This window comes from Macrosteles quadrilineatus, unplaced genomic scaffold, assembly GCF_028750875.1.
Source record: "Macrosteles quadrilineatus isolate MER2022 unplaced genomic scaffold, UCM_ALF_1.0 Scaffold_21__1_contigs__length_2333173, whole genome shotgun sequence".
Taxonomy (NCBI): Eukaryota; Metazoa; Arthropoda; class Insecta; order Hemiptera; family Cicadellidae; genus Macrosteles; species Macrosteles quadrilineatus.
Window position 1 is genome coordinate 1,850,068 of NW_026542614.1, and position 21,058 is coordinate 1,871,125.

At 35.6% G+C, this 21,058-nt stretch overlaps 1 protein-coding gene across 4 annotated transcripts in view; it reads right to left on the bottom strand.

Moving 5' to 3' along the window:
- LOC129005400 (SET and MYND domain-containing protein 4-like) overlaps window positions 1-19,303 on the bottom strand; it is a 30,961-nt gene extending 11,658 nt beyond the window's left edge. The window contains exons 1-8 of one of the 4 annotated variants that reach the window (XM_054434274.1): window positions 18,933-19,303; window positions 14,644-14,872; window positions 12,947-13,106; window positions 12,010-12,166; window positions 11,383-11,538; window positions 10,840-11,074; window positions 9,776-10,041; window positions 8,627-8,700 (exon numbers count right to left, since the gene is read on the bottom strand). In XM_054434274.1, coding sequence (XP_054290249.1) covers window positions 8,627-8,700; window positions 9,776-10,041; window positions 10,840-11,074; window positions 11,383-11,538; window positions 12,010-12,166; window positions 12,947-13,106; window positions 14,644-14,872; window positions 18,933-19,063 — 1,408 coding nt within the window. In that variant the 5' untranslated portion in view covers window positions 19,064-19,303. Of the gene's footprint in view, window positions 1-8,626; window positions 8,701-9,775; window positions 10,042-10,839; window positions 11,075-11,382; window positions 11,539-12,009; window positions 12,167-12,946; window positions 13,107-14,643; window positions 14,873-17,792; window positions 17,913-18,063; window positions 18,266-18,932 lie in introns of those variants that run through there. The other 3 variants (XM_054434278.1, XM_054434275.1, XM_054434277.1) reach the window with 3 other exon arrangements.
- Between the last annotated feature and the right edge of the window lie 1,755 nt (window positions 19,304-21,058).

Genomic DNA, 21,058 nt, shown 5'->3' on the forward strand with positions numbered 1-21,058 from the left:
AAAAAAAGAGCTATTTTGTAATGTCATTCATAATTTTTGAGTGTTAAAAAAAAGTATAATGAATTCTTGATTTATGTTTAAAAGTAAATAATGTCTCATTAAAATAAAATAATGAAATGTCTTAAATATTTTGCACAAAAAGCTTTTGAGTTGCATTGTTTACTTATCAAAAAAATATTTGATTAAAATGCTTATCTACAATGAAATAATCAATAATAAGACACTTGTTATTTATATCATGGGTTATTTCAGGCTTCTTATGTACCGGTATAGCCTACAAAGGATCTCATGTCTCGCTCTATTCATGTAAATGAAGCCGGAATATAACTAAATTGGAATACACTAATACAAGTTGGATTCAATAATTATAACCCAAACTGGTAACGAGTTAACCCAAGGACTTCCTAGATCACCAAACCAAGGTAGACAGACTTTATACTTTTATTTATTGCTGTGCAACCTCACTTCAGCGTCCCTGCATAGTGCCACAGACTATTGGATTTTGTGGAGTAAATTGTGTAAATAGGTGTCTACAGTACCGCCGGAGAACTTTTGTATATTATAAATTTTAATTAAGTTTTCTCTGTGGTAGTCGGATATAACTTTATAAATTGTTCCAAGGGTATTTTATTTAATTATTTTGTAGGGTTTATAATCTCAAACTGCATATTATACATTGTATCCAACCTAACCTTTGTTTTCTCTTACTCCCCCCCCCCTCCTCCGACCTGAACAAACCGAGGCAAGAATATTTTAAGATAACTGAATTTAGGTCTGTAACAATAAAAATGGCGCAGCCAACGTGGTAGGCCTGTGGTTGGATTACTACTTCATAATTAATTTTGGACTTGAATTATTTTTGAAGAATATACCAAAATTATTCTGGGCAGATTTTTGCACTTGAAGTTTTGTCTTATGGAATTGAGGAAGTCTATGGCACATGCAGTTAAGTGAGATAAGTTTATACAACTGGTTCATACTTGAAAATATATTAGGCCTAACTATTGATTGAAAATATATTAGGCCTAACTATTGATTGAAAATATATTAGGCCTAACTATTGATTGAAAATATATTAGGCCTAACTGAACATTGATTGCAAATATATTAGGCCTAACTGAACATTGATTGAAAATATATTGGACCTAACTGAACGTTGATTATTTTATGAATCTTGTAATGACTTAGCCTATATTTATTGGAGGTCTACATTTTCAGGAACTACTCGGGAAGTATTTTGTATTATTTATAGGAGTAAATATTGTTGTTTTCAGCCCTAATAGTGTGTTTATTGCTTCTTTATGATATTTTGTCCCATTTATATGTGTTTTTGGTCATTTACTTGAATATTGCCATTTATTTGAAATTTTCAAAATGATCTACAAGTCTTCTCATATCAACCACTTGGATAGGGGTGAACTTGAACATGAACTGGATGTTAGGAGCTTTAAGGATCATTCTGGAATTAGGATGGAGGATTTAAGGAAGAAGTTAAGGAGATTTTTGAAGAAGGAAAAGTCTGGAATTTCTGCTATCCCTGTAGCAACTGATGATGAGCATGAAGTTGAAGCCTGCCGAGAAAAAATAGGCAAACTTACTGAAATGTTGAATCTTCTCATTTTACCATTGGAGGGTACTGATGTACCTAAGTTGAAGCGAAGATTAGAGGCTGCGATTTTTCACACGTATCAGAGAATTGAAAGAATAGGTAACTGTTATAAGGCTGAGGGTCAGAAACTGAGCCGCGATATAAAAGATATCATAAGGAGATTTGAAAAAGTTATTGGCCAATCACTACAGGATATTAAAAGTGATTCTGAAAAGACAGATTCTGCCAATGAGAGTGGAGATATGGAATCTATGAGCTCAAATAAGGTTGATGGGCGCAACACATTAGTTGGTTTTCAAACTAATGCTTCATCGGATGAAGAAAATGGAGCGAGTGCATCACATAAATTAAAATCAAGAGTTTTGGAAGTAAATAAGAAGATAAATGAGAATTTTCAAATGAAAGCAAAGAGTGGAGGAAAGAAGACTAGCCGACCATCTACATCAGATACTGAATTCTCCAGTGAAGAAGAAGCTGACTTCAAGCCGCTGAAGAACAAAACTAAGAAGAGTAAGAAGAAGAAGAAGAAGAAGAAGTCTCGCCACTACAAAGAATCATCTTCGTCATCATCGTCTACTGAAATTTCAGATGAAGATCATGCTTTTAATTCAAGAAAAATCATGCTCAAGAGAACTCCTGTTAGGTTGTGGAACTTAAAATTTTCAGGAGATGACAACAATAGTGTTGGTGCATTCCTGGCTGATGTTGAGGATAAACGTGTTGCAAATCATATGACTTTCAGAGAACTATTCAATGCTGCCGGTGAACTTTTTACTGGTTCTGCCTTAGCAGTCTATAGGTCTTGTAGAGGAAGAATTGAGGACTGGCAAGGGCTTGAAACAAAATTATTATATGCATTTCAAGATCCTGACTATGACAGAAGACTAATGCGAGAAATTGAAAATAGGAAACAAGGATCCGAAGAAACTGTGACAGTCTACATTGCCAAGATGCGTAGCTTGTTTGGTCGCTTGACTAGGCCAAAATCTGAGGGAGACATGTTGGATATTATTGAAGAAAACGTACTTCCAGAATATCAGTCTGCACTTTGTTTGCAAAATGTTAAAAATATTGATGAGTTAGAGATTGTTCTACGTAGTCTTGAGAAAGGTCGACTTAGAGCTCAACGCTATGACATGAAACCACAACGAAGTCTTCTCGAACCTGACCTTGCATATAAGCCTAGAGTGAGGAAAGATAATATGAAAATATCAACTGTGGAGTCATCCAACGTCTCTCCGAACAAAACCAAGCATCAATCAAGTCGGTCAAAATCTTCATACACCTGCTGGAATTGTCGAAAACCAGGACACGTTTTTGCTGATTGCTTTAAGCCAAAGACAATATTTTGCTATGGTTGTGGCAAAGAAAACACTATAAAATCAAAATGCCCTTCCTGCCAACCAAAAACAACCCCGTCTGAGTCGGAAAACTCTCATGCGGAACGTCATGTGTCCGGCAACCGTTCCGCAAAAGTCAAAACCAAGATCGATTAAGTCCGGATAGAATGTTAGGCAATGGTTCTGTAAATATTACCTCCTTATTAACCTTCAAAGAAGGAGATGTCAGGCCATATCTTCATGTGAATATTGGTGGTTCAAATATAATGGGTTTATTGGATTCAGGAGCTAATAGGACTTTGATAGGAGATAAAACTCGAAGAATGTTAGAAATATTGGGACATAGGGTCAGATCTTCTAGTGTTACTCGTGCTACTACTGCTGATGGATCAACATGCACTATTGGAGGAGCAATGGATGTTCCGATAGAAGTAGATGGAAGGACCGCTATCATGGAAGTTTTATATCTTCCCCACACTACTGTATCATTAATTCTTGGTGCAGATTTTCAAAACTTTTTGGTATTATGCTCGATCTATCTAGGGGTAGATGGTACTTTTCCGACAGCGTTCATATAAGGGAATTTAGGGATTGTGCTGTGGCTAGCTGTGAAACAAATAGTCTACAAAGTTATCACCGAGCAATATGTTCAAGAGAACACTTAACAGAAGGACAAAATGGTCAACTATTGGAGCTCACCAACAAGTATTACCCTCAAATGACAACTAAGTATGGCTGTACATCACTCGTGGAGCATCGTATTGATACCAGTGACGCTGCACCAGTGAAGCAGCGATATTATCCAGTTTCGCCAAATGTTCAACGGCATATTGACCAAGAATTGGACGAAATGCTAAAACATGACATCATAGAGCCTAGTACTAGTGCATGGTCATCACCGGTGGTCTTGGTAAGAAAACCTGACAACACTTACCGCTTTTGTGTTGATTATCGTCGCCTGAACTCTCTCACAAGGAAAGATGCATATCCTATTCCTTATGTCAACCAGATACTGAACCAACTGAGAGATGCAAGATATTTAAGCAGCATTGACATAAAATCTGCTTATTGGCAGATCAAAATCGCAGAAGATTCCCGGGAGAAGACTGCATTCACCATACCCAACAGGGGTCTTTATCAATTTAAACGAATGCCCTTTGGTCTTACCAATGCTCCTGCTACTTGGCAGCGATTAATCGACCAAATATTAGGACCGAAATTAGAGCCCTCAGTTTTTGTTTTTCTCGATGACATAATCATTGTCACCTCAACCTTTTCTGAACATATCAATGTTCTTTGTGAAGTTTTTGAACGTTTAATAGCTGCAGGTCTAACCATAAACAAAGAAAAGACTCAATTGTGTAGATCGGAGTTGAAATATTTAGGATACAAAGTTGACTACAGAGGACTTCATGTTGACCCAGATAAAGTTTCTGCCTTAGCCGACATCTCTTCACCGACTACAAAGAAGGAAGTTAGAAGTTTTATTGGAGCCACATCCTGGTACCGAAGATTCATACCAGATTATGCAACAAAAATTGCACCATTGACCAAATTATTGCACAAGAATGTTGTGTTCAAATGGAATGACGAAGCTGAACAATCCTTTCGCATAATCAAACAACTTCTTATAGATGCTCCAATTTTGTCTTGCCCTAAATTTGATTTACCATTCGAGCTACATTGTGATGCGTCAGACGTAGGAATTGGATGTGTTCTTACACAACACTATGAGGATGGAGAACACGTAGTCTCTTATGCAAGCCGAACTCTAAACCGAGCTGAAAAACACTACAGCACAACTGAAAAAGAGTGTTTGGCAGTTATATGGGGAATTGAACATTATAGATCATATTTGGAAGGAGCCAAGTTTACTGTATATACCGACCATCATAGTCTTATCTGGTTAGCAAACCTTAAGGATCCCAGAGGACGTTTAGCCCGGTGGGCAGTTCGTCTGCAAGCTTTTGATTTTGAATTAAAACACCGGAAAGGCAAAGATAACGCAGTAGCTGACCTACTCTCAAGAACTGCAACAAAGGAAGCTCAAGAAGAAGAAATTGACTTAGCTTTGATTGAAGTAAAGCAAGATACTAAAGATCGTTGGTTCCAGAAAATGTTTGATAGTGTTTTAAATTATCCCGAAAAGTACCCTTCATGGCAGGTTAAAGGAAATAACCTCTACAAATACATTAGGCCAAGACAACCGGAAATTGATCGCCGCTTTGAGTGGAAACTTGTTGTTCCAAAGGATTCTCGACATGAAGTGTATCGAGAATGTCATGATGACCAATGTGCAGGCCACCTTGGGTTCTATAAAACATATAATCGTGCATCACAATTGTATTATTGGCCTAAGATGAAAGCTGACGTGGCATCGTATGTGAGGAACTGCCTTACATGTCAAGTCTCAAAACCTGAACAGAAGAAACCTGTAGGACTTATGGGGAACCCCCGTCTCCCCTCATCACCATTTGAAATCATATCTGCAGATGTCATCGGACCACTTCCACGTACGTCAAGAGGATTCAAGTACATTTTAGTTGTGACCGATCTGTTTTCTAAGTTTACACTACTCTTTCCATTAAGATCTCTATCATCAAAATTAATCGCCCAGCATCTGGAAGAAGGAGTTTTTCTAATATTTGGAATACCCCGTGCTCTTATTTCAGACAACGGACCTGAGTTTATAGGAGCATCAACAAGAAACCTTTGTGCTTCTTACCAGGTTAAAATGTTCTTTAATGCTAGGAGACACGCTCAAGCGAACCCAACTGAAAGGTACAACAGGACATTAATCACAATGATCCGTTCTTATGTTGGAGATTTTCACAAGAAATGGGATGATTGTCTTCCAAAACTTGCATTTGCCCTTCGCACTGCTAAAAGTGAAGTCACAGGATACACTCCAGCCAGTCTAGTTTTTGGACGAGAAATAACGCAGCCACTAGAAGAAAATTTAGAATCTGCAAACCCAGAGACACTTCAAGATCAGAGCCGTCTTAGAGAACTAAAGAACGTCCATGAAAAAGTTAAACAGAGATTAGCCATGGCTTATGTGAGGAGTGCCCGCCAATACAACCTGAGGAGACGACACATGGAGTTTCAGGAAGGAGACGTCGTTTGGAAAAGAAAATTTACCCAGTCAAACAAAGAAAAGGAGATCATTGAAAAATTTGCTCCTCGATATTGCGGACCTTATGTAATCAACCGGAAAATATCACCTCTGATTTATGAACTAGCCGACACAAATGGGCAGAATGTTGGAAGATGGCACATCGAAGACTTGAGACCCTACGTTAGCACCGATAGACCACCTGACGAACCCTAGACATGAAGATCACCATAGAGAGGCGCCTTCGTCTTTTAAGGAAGGGTGGGATTGTGACATTTTATTTTATTGGAAGAAAATACAAAAAAAATATATAAACAAGAAAAATACAAAAATATATTTATTTAGCTACGTATTATTTGTAGAGAAATTTAAGGTAGCTTGAATTTAGGAAAATATGTTGGAAACAGGAAAGATAGACAAAGAGACCTTGGATTTCAGGTGCATTCCTTATCTCTTTCATGTCCGATCAGCTACAATACCTCTCCCCTTTCCCCTCCCCCCAAACCCCTTCTGTACTCTTCCATTCTGTGTCTAGTTCTAACTCTGAATTCTGAGTAGCAGGATATTTAATGTTGGATCATAGTTTAATTGCCCGTTGTGGGGATTTATGTCCAATATAATTATTGAAGATTTGTTATTTAGTCAGTATTAGTTCACATATTTTGGTTCGGAGTACAGTGCAGTTAAATTTGTCTATTAATATTATAATTGACAAAATCTGAGTTGTGTTACAGTCATTTTCATACAGGATTATCTTAACTTACTGAATAACATAAAAAAATATTGCTGAAGCCTTAGGGTAAGTTTATTCCATGTATTATTTTATTAGATTTAAGGTGTTTTCAAGAAATTTGTAGTTTCAAGTGATTTAAATAATTTGTAAATTTGATTTCAAACTGCCAAATTGAACTGTGCAGACCTGTTAGATTTGGACAAACTAAAACCTGTTGGTGAAGTTACAAGTTTGAAGTTACAAAATTTGCATAAATTGTTTTTGTAACTCGAGAAATTATATTTAATTGATTGTTTTGAAACAAAGGTATATATCCTGAAAGTTGATTTTGCAATGAATAATTTGCTCTTCTTTTGTCAAAGACAGAAATGTATCAATTACTTCTAGTGTTTAATTGTTTTATCATGTGTTTAATTGTTTTGTACAGTAAAAATTAACTTGTTTATTTTACCAGGCGCATTGATCAGGTATGTACATTGTATGGTTCAATTTAATGTTGTATTACCGGTATTATTTAATTGTTGTATATTTATCCTTGAAAATTGATTAACCTTGTAAACTTGTATTTTTAATTAGGCTGTAATACTTTTTGTTGTAAAGCTGTATATACTCCCTTTCAAAAAAAAAGAGCTATTTTGTAATGTCATTCATAATTTTTGAGTGTTAAAAAAAAGTATAATGAATTCTTGATTTATGTTTAAAAGTAAATAATGTCTCATTAAAATAAAATAATGAAATGTCTTAAATATTTTGCACAAAAAGCTTTTGAGTTGCATTGTTTACTTATCAAAAAAATATTTGATTAAAATGCTTATCTACAATGAAATAATCAATAATAAGACAATTGTTATTTATATCATGGGTTATTTCAGGCTTCTTATGTACCGGTATAGCCTACAAAGGATCTCATGTCTCGCTCTATTCATGTAAATGAAGCCGGAATATAACTAAATTGGAATACACTAATACAAGTTGGATTCAATAATTATAACCCAAACTGGTAACGAGTTAACCCAAGGACTTCCTAGATCACCAAACCAAGGTAGACAGACTTTATACTTTTATTTATTGCTGTGCAACCTCACTTCAGCGTCCCTGCATAGTGCCACAGACTATTGGATTTTGTGGAGTAAATTGTGTAAATAGGTGTCTACAGTACCGCCGGAGAACTTTTGTATATTATAAATTTTAATTAAGTTTTCTCTGTGGTAGTCGGATATAACTTTATAAATTGTTCCAAGGGTATTTTATTTAATTATTTTGTAGGGTTTATAATCTCAAACTGCATATTATACATTGTATCCAACCTAACCTTTGTTTTCTCTTACTCCCCCCCCCCTCCTCCGACCTGAACAAACCGAGGCAAGAATATTTTAAGATAACTGAATTTAGGTCTGTAACAATTTATGAAAACCCCAATTTAAAAAGAAAACTAGGTCCAGTTTCAAACAATCAAAAAGAAACTGACTTCTCAGGATTGAACCAGTAATCTTCAGATTATTAGGCGAGCCATCTAGAAGGACTAGAAAAGGATAGGACAGTAGATCTAGGACCTTGATATTCATCCTTTGGACTCAATGGCACTTAACCCCATACAGACCCTTATTAGACCTTGTTTCTAGTCCTGGTTGTTACATAATGTTGTTTTTAGAAGATCATTTACTATGGTTATTCTTGCCAGTAAGGAATAAATATAACAAATCAACAATGTAACATGGCCATGAAAGCATAACTGCAAGCTTAAATTCTAGTGTATGGTAAAAAATACATATTATTAACATCCTCTAAAAATTCATTAATTCCTTAACACTATACAATAATTTCCTCACCGTAACAGTTGAAAACTTCATCATCTCTCATTATGTTTTTTGATGCTTGGACAACCAGAACTTCATTGATGAAACTGAAAAAATGTAAAATTATAGTTTTTTTTAGTTGGTTTTAAATTAGTGTCCCTAAAAAACCTGTTCCTAAAATATTGACTTAAGATAGCCAATGATCATTGATGACATTCTTTGACATTGTTCCAACTTTTAGCGAATTTCCCTATAGGGAAGTAGCTATTACCGTAGGTGGCACGGTAAGACCTAGACCCAGGACCGATTTTCTTTTTCATTTTGATGTCCCCAGAGGCCAAAAACACTATTCGTTCAAATTTTTATATATGTATATATATATATATATAGACATATATATATATATAGACATATATATATATATATATATATATACGTCCGTGAACACGATAACTTGAGTAATTTTTGTCCGATTTTGATGAAATTTGGTTTAAAGGTGTAAAGCGGGATAAACTTGAATGAGTTCGCGAACCAGCACAATTGGACCATGGGAACGGGGCTTTACGGGGGGTTTTATGGGGTAAAAATTGGTTTTTCTCACTTTTGACCCTCAAAACACAAAATTTCCCAATTTCTCTTTAGACCTTTTTAAAGAGCTTAAAAAACAAATAATTTGGTATATAAAAGTATTTTTGTTCGATTATTAGTAACGGAGAAAATTAAAAAAATTGTAAATTTAAAATTCCCATGTTATTCTTATGGAGAATATTGTCAAATGTTGTAGTTTGCTTGTTTATGAATATATTTTGATCAAACTTGGCAAATTTATTTATTTTGTACTAAGCTATAAATATTTTACTCAAAAACACACTTTATTAGTTTCCTTGTAGCAGCAAACCTAGGTACTCGTTAAACCTAATGTTATTAAAATATATTTAACTGAAAATCAATTCAGACAAATGGAAATTCGCTTAGTCGGCAGGTTTGCTGCGGCGGGGGTATTTACAGTTGTGTTGAACAGTGGAAATCGACTGAAAGACAATTGAACAATTGAAATTTAACCACAGAATATTACAAGTTTTTTTTTATATCGGAGAAGTGACTTATTAGAAGTTACCTACACATGAGCCTCATGGTGCTCAATGCGCCGAATGGAAGTTTAAAGCTCTTTCTAAGGCTTACCTGTGAGAAATGTTCTGATCACAAGAGTGATTCATCATACTGGCTGAAGGGTAGATGGCGGTGGCGATTCTAGTTTGTCTTTCTGTCGTGGTGAGGCGACCTTTCGTCTCGTTGTCTGCGTCCACTTTGGTGATTGCGTGTCCATTGCAGATCAACTGAGCTATGTGTCTAAATATCCGAGTCCCCATGGAGTTAACCGAAATGTCTGACCGGTCGAAGAAGAAACTCGTATGTTTGTACAGATACAATGTGAGGAGGACAGCCGTCTGTAAAATAACAGTTCCAAGTCACATATTCAATAGGCCCAGGAAGTTGATTGTGTTAAATATTTTAGATTTGACAAAAATTACTGTCAATAAGTTTTTCATTTTCATTTCATTTCAATATCTTTATTCAAAAATTGTACATTGTACATTGAATAGTGTCAAATTCCTAACCTAGTAAATACAGTTATAAGCTAAAATTACAATTTATACAATACTAAGAAACTACCAATAAAATCAGGTTAATTGAGGAAACACCTCTTTAATGGAGTAAGGAACGATTTCTATAAGATAATTTTATTTAATGTTGTCAATGGGTTTTAAATGATTTGGAAGAAAACGTAAAAACCTTCTTCCGGCACAGGTGGGCTTTTTATTTGAAAATAAAAGATGGTTGCGACTATTTTCTCTTAGGGCTTTTCCTCTTGTATTGTAGCATAATTGTGCGTTATCTGGTATACTTTCTTTCGCAATGAGAGCAGTTTCAAAAATGTATTGGGCAAAGACAGTTAGTATTTAAACATTTTTTAAATGAATTTTAACACAGTTGGTTATAATTGGTTATAATAAGATTGATGAAAATCTATAACCATCAACAAGCGAACTACTAGTTACTCAAGTTATCGTGCTTATGGGCACTACAAACTTGAACTGATGGTATTTTTGGCCTCTGGGAACAACAAAATGAAAAAGTAAATCGCTCCCAGGTCTTTCCGTAATACCTGCGGTAAAAGCTTATTTCCTATGGGGAATTCGCTAAAAGAAAATTATCATTACAAAAAACCAAAATCAAATACTTACAAGTGCGTATTGATAGAGGTCTTTAGTATTCATATCTTTCATATGAGTCTCCAATCGATCCACTCTCCCGTATTCATCACTGTTGTCAGAGAGTAAAGCGACCCGCAGTCCTAGATGAGCAATGCCTATACTGTGACATATGTCTAGTCCGCCACACTCCCAGCGGTGGTAGCTGTCCCAAGCTGTCTGTCTACATCCCTCACTACAGAACTGAGCCTGTCTACACTGTCTACACCTGGCGTAAAACATGTATCTATTTGTTATTCATGTTGTTTATATTGTTACCTACGCTAGTGTTATTTGCAATCCCAAAAGCTGAAAATATCAGTTACAAAGATCAATCAAATCTGTACCTTCACCTTTCACCTTGTGTACATGTCCTTGTATTTTTTAAACCTATCACAAAACTTATACTGCCTTTAAGATGGAGAAATGTAAATTTTCACAACGTTGGCAGTTAAGAAGAGTTACAGTAACACAAATTGAAAAGTAATGCAAAGTTTCTTTGTCACACATTTGACCATTGGACAGGATGATACTTACGGTAAGAAAGCAACTGACTTCTTGCAGCAATGGTGACAATGACGGTTGTACTGTTCAGGCAATACGACCAGAGCAAACGGTTTCTCAACAAAGATTATATCTCCAACCGTCAAGTGGTCTGTTGCTATAACATGCCTTCCCTTTTCTTTTGAGATCCTAAAAAGAGATAACCATGTAACTGAACACTAGGGTTATGATCAAACATAAGATAAAATTGAGCATAATTAATTTGGCCTGATGATGACTCCTATGTGAGCCAAAACCGGTTGTAATTTAGCAACACTGGATCGCGTAAATGCAGGTATTTACACCAATTTATAGAATTTAAATGCGATCAGCGGCTAAAATTCAATATAGTAAGAACATAAGAGAACGGTAGGAACATAATCAGTGCAAATGGAATAACATTAACTGTTATTTGTCAAAATTTAAACCTTTCAGCCTTACAAACAAAGAATACAAACTAGCAACTGATTTAGTAATTCTTGAAGGTTTATTATATTATAGGTACTTATACAAAGTGTTCACTCTACAACAGTAGTAGAATTAATATAGCTGCATCCAAACTCTGTTAAAAATAATAAAATTGATTGTAAATTGTTCCAAACCATTATAGAAAATACTTACCGTAACGAGACATTAGCAGATGCACTTGGGAAGTCCTTATTTAATCCCCCTACAGGTATTGGAAGTGGTTTTTTACGTGTTGACTTTTTTTCATCAGTTTTGTTTAAAGACAACAAATCATGATATATCTGCTTTAATTCCTTATTGCCCAATTTATCTATAAAAAAATAAATTTCACAGTGCTAACATATTTCATTACAATTAACATAGTCAGTTTTGTTTAGAGGTTTAATGCTGCGACTAAATAACAATGATTTGTTGGAATGGTTATCGTGCTAATGGACATATTATATGAATTTGAACGGAGGGTGTTTTTGGCTTCTGGGGACCTCAAAACATAAAAGAGAATCGGTCTCAGGTCCAAGTCTTACCATGAGACCTACGGTGAATAGTTTATGCCCTATTTGGGAAATTGGGCCCGGGGTCTATGGTGTAGTGGTTAGAGCTTGGGACTTCGGTCCGTGAGGTCCTGGGTTCAAATCCTGTCAAATCACCAATGGATTTTATCTAAGTGATAATGCTGCAACCCCTAGGTCTAGCCTGAAGTAACGTGAAAAACAATCCCGGGCTCGTGCCTAGCGTCCCAGGACAAAAAACTGTTTATCATTAACTCTTCAATAATTGAGTGAAACGACCAACTAATTTAAATAATTTATTTCTATTTTTACAATAGGACGACAATCTATGTGCACTGAGGTGAATAATAAATCCGCTAATTTATAATGGCCTATTTGAAGATTTTATAATCTTCTGATCCTCAAGTTCAAAGGACTGCCTCTTTCATAAGTTAACTTTACAATTTAAAATATTACTTTTGGTAATGACTGTACTTTTGGATCTTCTGATCTTTGGGTCTTATGAAAATGATCCATAGAGGATAGGAAATCAGCTAATATTCCCTAGGCTATATGGGAAATTCGCTAAAACTGTATGTTACCTATTTCGTCTTCTTTTGGATAGAGAATCCTGATGAAATCCAACGAGGCTTTGTACATTTTCAATTTATATAGCACAATGACTTTGCGGATGAGAAGCTTCTGAGTTGGAACAGCATCGTTCTTGTTCAGCAGAGCCAAATTAATGTCTCTGGCAGCTTCCTACGAAAGAAACGTTATCTAGTAACTTGGAAAATAGACGGTACACTTTATTCACATGTTCATTGAGCACAGAACAGTGTCACAGGATATTTACAGGTTTACTTAGTAGGCTAACTAAAAATGATTACAGTAGACCCCCTCTTAACCGACCCTAATGGGACCGGACCTGGGTCGGATAACTCAAAAGGTCGGATGAAACGGGCATTCCCTAAAATCATAACATAATGAAGTTCTATTCATTTGGAATTATGTAATCATTATTTTAAAGACATACTTGCATAATTTAAAAAATAAACTACTTTTATCTCCTTTTTCGTATTGATAGAAAAGTCACAAATAAACACAAAACACGGTAAAGTCAAATAGGCCCACTTTCAGTGGAATATATTATAATACTAGGCAAGAGTCAATAAAATTCCTATTTTAATAACTTTAGTATTGTAATGTATTAATTATTGATGCTTTCCAAATCCATCGTAATACAGTACAGAACCTTTTGTCGAAATTAAAGATACAAGCAACCATTTTGTTACAAGACAGGACGTTTAAGTTATTTATAGCCTCTCACTGGAGGCTCGAGGTACAAAAACTATCTTGAGTCTTGACCTTGGAGTTGCTAACCCCCCTTCCCTGCCCTCCCTACAAGTTGCGTTGTTTGTTTACTCCAGCGATAAGATAATCAGTTCTCAAAATCGTAACGCACTTTATGATGTTGTAAATTTGCCGCACAGATAACAAATCAGATCAGATGTGCTCGAGACGAACGATGATGACAAACTGACAATAGGCTTTGCCATATCTTTTTGATCAACACAAAATAACGTATTCTTAGTCATATCCTGTGGAGATAAGCGTATGGTTCAGTTCTCATCGCCCAGCGTGGGAGCGGAAATTCCGAGATTCCTAGAAAGCGGCGGTTAAACCGAGCTGCTCTCAAAGCAAGGTCGGTTAAAACAAACTGTATTATTTTACGAAAGAAGGCGGATAATCCGATTATCGGTTAATACGAGGTTGGTTAAGAGGGGGTCTACTGTATTTATTTAGGCTACTATTTATTTAAGAATTAGCCTACACCATTTTGATAGTTCTAGGATTCATGGGACTCAAGTCGGGACCACGCAAGTTTGCAGTTGGTGGCAGCCAATCAAAAGACAAGGCTAGTGTAACGTTGCCACATCGCCCGTTTACAACACTAATTAAAATATACTAAGCAATATTTTTAAATCAGCTGGTATTATTAGATTTGGCAACACCACACTGCCCTGATTGGTTCATTCAAAACCATATGGTAAATAGGCTCCTCCCTCAACTGCAAACTTACGTGGTCCCGACTGTAGGTATTTTTTTTTTATTGCAATAACTTATGGTTTGAATAAGTAACAAAAAAAGTAGGCCTCGGCTAAATATCACAGTTAGGTAGACGGATGTACAGAAGAAAAGGTAGAACTACTGTTTATCATGTTAAAAAAAAAACTATGCAATAGGCAGTCTGCAGAGACAAAATTACGATAAACCAAACAATAGAATATAACTTTACCTCATAGTATTTCAATCTCATGAGTACAGCTGATCTGTTGGCTAGGGCTAAGGCGAATTCTGTTGACTCATAAGGAGCAGCACTGACACTTAGATTATAAATTGTTAACGCTTCTTCATCATTCCTTTCACAATACGCCTTGTTGCCTTCTGAACGATATTTTGCAGACTCGTTGGCTGATTTTGGCTTAGTTTTTACTTTATCGGCAAGCCACTCCTCCAAATAGTTTCTGAAAATTATAATAAGCTTAAAACAAGAATGAGCTAAAACTTAATTAGGTCTATTTGACAGATAAATGGTACCTTACGTATTCTTTAATGCTACTTACACAAAATCCTAACTAGGCCTATTTTTGTTGAATTTGGGTGAACAAGACAGAATGCTAACTTCATAACACTATAATATACAGAACAATTACAAAATAGTGAAGAAATACAGTAAAGTATAGGCCTAAATAAAATTATTATTTATTTAGGCTACTATTTATTTAACAATTAGCCTACACCATTTTGATAGTTCTAGGATTCATGGGACTAAAGTCGGGACCACGCAAGTTTGCAGTTGGTGGCAGCCAATCAAAAGACAAGGCTAGTGTAACGTTGCCACATCGCCCGTTTACAACACTAATTAAAATATACTAAGCAATATTTTTAAATCAGCTGGTATTATCAGATTTGGCAACACCGCACTGCCCTCATTGGTTCATTCAAAACCATATGGTAAATAGGCTCCTCCCTCAACTGCAAACTTACGTATATACCTCCTTGAGTATACATTTAATATACCAGTAGGCTTAATGTGTGATAATTGTTGTGAACTAATTGTCTCTAATTGTAAGTGTATCGATTGGGCTTGTATTCACTTAGAGTTTGATAAACTTGTCTCTAATTGTGAGTGTCTCGATTGGGCTTGTATTCACTTAGAGTTTGATAAACTTGTCTCTAATTGTGAGTGTCTCGATTGGGCTTGTATTCACTTAGAGTTTGATAAACTTGTCTCTAATTGTGAGTGCCTCGATTGGGCTTGTATTCACTTAGAGTTTGATAAACTTGTCTCTAATTGTGAGTGTCTCGATTGGGCTTGTATTCACTTAGAGTTTGATAAACTTATCACTTTTAGTCACTTGGGGCTGTTTTAGAGAAGGACGGATGGAATTTTTGGATTCGCCAATTTATGGCTGAATTTTGAAGTTAAGTGAATAGAGTATATAAACATTTCAATTTATTCTGTAGTAAAATGGTTTCTATAAGTTAAAGCAAATTTTGTCACATTATGGAGATACCGGTATAGATGGACTCGTGTACCGGTACTAATGTAATGTGTGCATGTAATTGTAGTTCTTATTAAGACATGTCAGGGTGGTTGGTCGAGCTTTATGCGAATTTGTGACTGCATTAAGTCAGACCTTCCAACTCTCCTGCATTATGCGGGAGCCTCCCGCATTCTGATGTCCACTCCCGCTCTCAGTAGAAAAACTCCGGCTCTCAGTAGAAAAACTCCCGCATATCTGAAAGGTAGGCCTATTATACTCACAACAGGGTAATTTTTTTGGAAAATCGGGAATTTTTCATCGTGTTAAAGTCTGCCCGGGCGGGACTCCCGTCTCGCTCGTCTGTCGTGTAAACAATAAACATAACCTTAAAAGTTGAATTCAGGCTGTGCAAATTGGTGTTTTGTTTTTATTTTTCAATTATGAATATAATGTAGGCCTAAATTTCATGAAAACATATGTTAGTTAAAAAGTAATTTAATTTAAAGTAATTTACTTTCCTAGTGTGCTTACAAATTGGCTATTTTCAATAACTTTTTGTACGTGTTTGGATGATATGAAATGGAAAAATTAATATTTAAAACTCTTAACGTTAGTAAAATGGTTAAAACACGTTTTCAAGCTTAAATTTTCAAAAATAAAGACTGAAAAACCAGCGGCTGGGGGGTCGAGCCCCAAGACCCCCCGGGGGCTCACTCCCACTTGTAATTCCTCCCTGGTTGACAGGTCTGATTAAGTGTTTTGAAGTTAGGTTAGATATGTAAGGTAAAGTTTAGGTTGTGTAATTTTGAAATATTTATGTAATTTTTCAAATAGTAGGCCTACTTTGAAGTGTTTTTACGTAGTGTTTTTGAAGTGTTTATAACCATTATTTTTCACCGCGGATGAATGAGATAAGTTATTAATGAAGATGTCGTCGTTCAAATATAAAACGTTTCTAGGCTAATAAACAAGGTAGGCTTGGACGGATGACATTTAAGTTACAAGTGGAATAAACTGTGCGTGAAGTAAGCCTAAGCTTACAGCTTACCGCTGATTGTTTTCAACCACCCGAAAAGCAACTAGAAGTGAGAACTCATCGTAAACTAACTGATTCCGCCATTTGAAAATCATCTGATTACACTTTTCACTTTAACTTAAACCAAAATAAATAGGCTATAGCCTAAATCGATTATCATTCGGTTAGATATAAGTTAAATAACTTAGTTAAATAACGCAATTAATTTATAATTTTACTATAGGCTAAGTCATACGATATCAATAAAAACAATAACAAAAAATTGATTTAACAGTTGTTTCTGTTGTAACTTAGCCTAAGTTAATAAGTTTTAGTTGAGTTAGGCCTATCGTTTGTTTTGTTAAGTTAACTGTCATAAAATATATGTTGTTTTTGTTGAATTAACTTATTGATAGTTTAATTTATTATTGATAAAAAAGTAAACAGATAATAACTTAACTCAATTTGATGTTTTTACATTTATCAAAATTACGTTGTAGAAACGATAGGCCCTACAGCCTATTGGACCGAATCCAAATCGAGATATTAATATTTCAACAGATAATAGCACTTATTATCACAGGTTATCTGCGGAACTGTAAGCCTACCCAAAATACTTATCGCTACTAGGCATATTGAGAAATGAGTTACTGGTTAAAACTTTAAAAAATTATGAACTTAATGTCAGAGCATATCACAGAAGAGAGTCAAACTGTTATTAGGCCTACAATACAATTGTCTTACGGTCTTAACTTAGCCTACATGGTAATCCATCTTGAATTTGATAACTTATATAATAATATTGACAATACTTGCATTAGCCAAGTCAGTACAAGAAAAATAAATTTATTAGCCTACATCTTAATAACAAAAATTCCTTACTGTAAAAAATTCTATAACTAAATAACTAACTTAAACATGCGCACATGACTTTGTGAATGACCACTAAAGTAGGTATTCACGGACGCTGTAAAATGATCTGTCTAACAACATGGACTTTAGACCTGTTCCAAACTTTTTTGGATCTTGTTCGGCCTTCAGTTGAGGTGGAAGTCTATTAAATAGTTTTACGGAATTGTAATGGAAGTTTCTTTGAAAGAATGAAATGGAATGCCGGGGAATTGGTAGATTTAAAGTATTGCGCAATGGATACCTGGAACTTTTTGCAGATGAGAAAAAGGAAGTATTTTTGCTATGGAAAGATAGAGTTTCAAAGATGTAAATAGATGGGAAAGTTCAAATTTTAAATTCTCTGAAATAATCTCTGCATGATTGTTGTTTGGAAATAGAAAACACAATTCGAATTGCCCTTCTCTGAAGCCTAAACGAGAACCTAGTCCTCTCACTTTCGCACCCCCAAACAGGAACCGCATAAGTCAGATGAGGGTAGACAAGCCCATAATAGGCTGATAATAGGACATCAGTGGTGGCTGATTGGCTGAGAACTCTCAGCATAACTTAACCTACCGATACTTTCTTGCTGACGTGCTCGATGTGGCTGTGGAATTTGAGGTTTTCATCAAGGACAAGACCGAGGAATTTTACTTCTGAAGAAAGGGAGATAGTGTTATCGTCGAGGAGAATGTTCAAGTCATAGTGGGACCGTTTTGACCAGTTAGAAATGGAAAATTGGACTATTTGGGTTTTTTGGGCGTTCAAGATTAAGACATTTTCTTCACACCACTGAAGAAGGGAGTTTGATTCCAGAAAGGTGACAAGTTCCAGTTCCTCCATACTCGGTCTGGACACAGTTAGGGAAGTGTCGTCCGCGAATAGGCATACATTTGCCTCCTTTACGCTAGATGGCAGGTCATTAATGAACAGAAGGAAAAGGATCGGCCCCAGCACGGACCCCTGTGACACACCCCTCTTCACTACAGCCTCAGAAGATACATGGTTCCGTAGATAGCCTGTGTTATCAACTGCAGGTATGATTACGGTCTGCCTTCTACCTTCAAGATAGGACGAAAACCTTAGTCAACTTAGTCTGAAACTCTTATCATATCGAGGTTATGTACTTACCTATTCAGTTTTAGACAATACTGAAACTTGTCCTCTTCTCTAATTGGGAATCTAAAGTCATGAATGGTTTTGGTATCTATTGCTTTCCTCGTTAACACGTCTAAAAAATCCTGCCATTTTATTGAAGCCATAAGGTAGCCTAGGACTAGAGGCCTATTTCAATTAGCCTAGTAAAAAATAAGAGGAATAGGCTAGTATAAAGTAAGAAAGTAGCCTAAGTCAACTAACTTAAGATTAAGTAAGCTTTCACAGTTGGAGCTTGGCTTTAACTACAACCTTTACTCATTATTAACCTTTACTTTACTCACTATTTAATTAGTAGTTAATTGCACAAACACAACGAAACTAACTAAAACTACTAGGCCTATGCCTTTCTAGCCTCTAACCTAACAATAACAATTAAAATTGACATGAATTGAATGACGAATACTAGAAAAGATAAGACTCAAAACAAAACAATTTGAAATTCGAACAACTCTATTCTAGTCTGAAGTCTCAACTGAACCTAAAACTGACTGAGTCCGAGTCAGTCTAGACTGAAGTCTCTAAGCTCAGACGAAACGAAACAGGGGACAGGGGCGTCTGGATAGAAACATAGATAAAACCATTGACTATATATGTTTTATCTATGACTATATATACATACGCACTGGGCGGCATCTTGTGTTGGCTAGTCTATGGCGGCATCAATCAATGTCCCCAGTACCCAGTGCGTTGCTCATCATGAACGTTGGTGGCGCCGTCTTTAGATGCCCTTACCCACTTGCGTACAATTCCGTCACTCATAATGTTCTCGCCATACACGTCACTAATCTTTCGATAAATTTCAATGGATTTCACACCTTTAGCACTTAAAAATCTAATTACAGCGCGCACTTCACAGTCGGCGGCAGTCTCATTTGGCGGCACATTTTTGAATTGCTCGAAACCGGATGTAAACCGGGCCGATTATTGTCGAATTTCCGGCTAGAGCTAGCCAATAGATGCGCATATACAGCGCAAATGTCCGAAATACCAATCGCAGTGCTGGAACGGAGAAATTTAAAAACGGTACTTACTTAAAAAACATGCCTCGTAAGTTCAAATAGGTGAATAAAGAACAGCTGAAATGTCCAGATTATTTAGTTGTAAATTGAGACAAACCTGACTAGCTTAGCCTTATTCTACCCCATTTTACAACTAAAAATGTGATATTTCACTATTCTTTATTAGATCTCTTTGAACTTGGTATTGTTTGATAGGGAATTGAAAATGCTAAAATAAAAGTGTATTTGCCATTTTTTCATAAAATCAGCCATACTTTAGTAATTTAAATAAAGATTTTAAAAGGCTGCCTGTTTGTTAATTTAAAAGAAAATTACATAGGTAATTATTTTTCATGTAAAATACCATAGAAATAACTAAGTCAAGTTCTCATTGCACCACAACTTTTTGTTGCTAGTAGTTGGTTCAAATTAGTTGTGGTCATGAATTCAAAAAAAAATATAGTGCTGCACCCTGTTGGTAAGCCTTATAACTTTTTAATGCTATTCAATATCATTGAACCAACTTGTGTAGTTGAAACGGCTGACAAAATTCTTTAATTCCTTTAAATATAACATAACGTAACTCATAACGTTGACATGAGAAACTCCAGAGCCACTGGGGTGAAGCCTGAAAGGAGATTTGAGATAACAATATGCCTAATGTTAATCGGGAATGTGAGCTATCATCATCCCAAATTTCAGCCCAATCCGACCAGCATTTTTTGCATTCACTTGTCACAAACATCCATACATACATCCAAACTTTCTCATTTATAATATTAGTAGGATATCAACTCTAATTGAAACAATGTAACAATTTTTTTACCACTTGTTAACCACCCAGCCTACCTCCACCCTCTTTTTACAAAATTTGCAGGCTTTTATAAGAATTGCTAAGACTTTGTAACTATAAACAGTAGAAACATGATTGAAGTGTCATTTGAAAGAGTATTCAAATGAAAATTTATGCATTTTGGTTTGAGTTTACCTTTTCATATACTATCTCTATAGTAAAAAAAAACACGCTTTCTGCAACATAAAAAAATAAAAGCTACTTAGGATAATGGAACGACGCCGCATAGCTTTGTCCCTGTATATGTA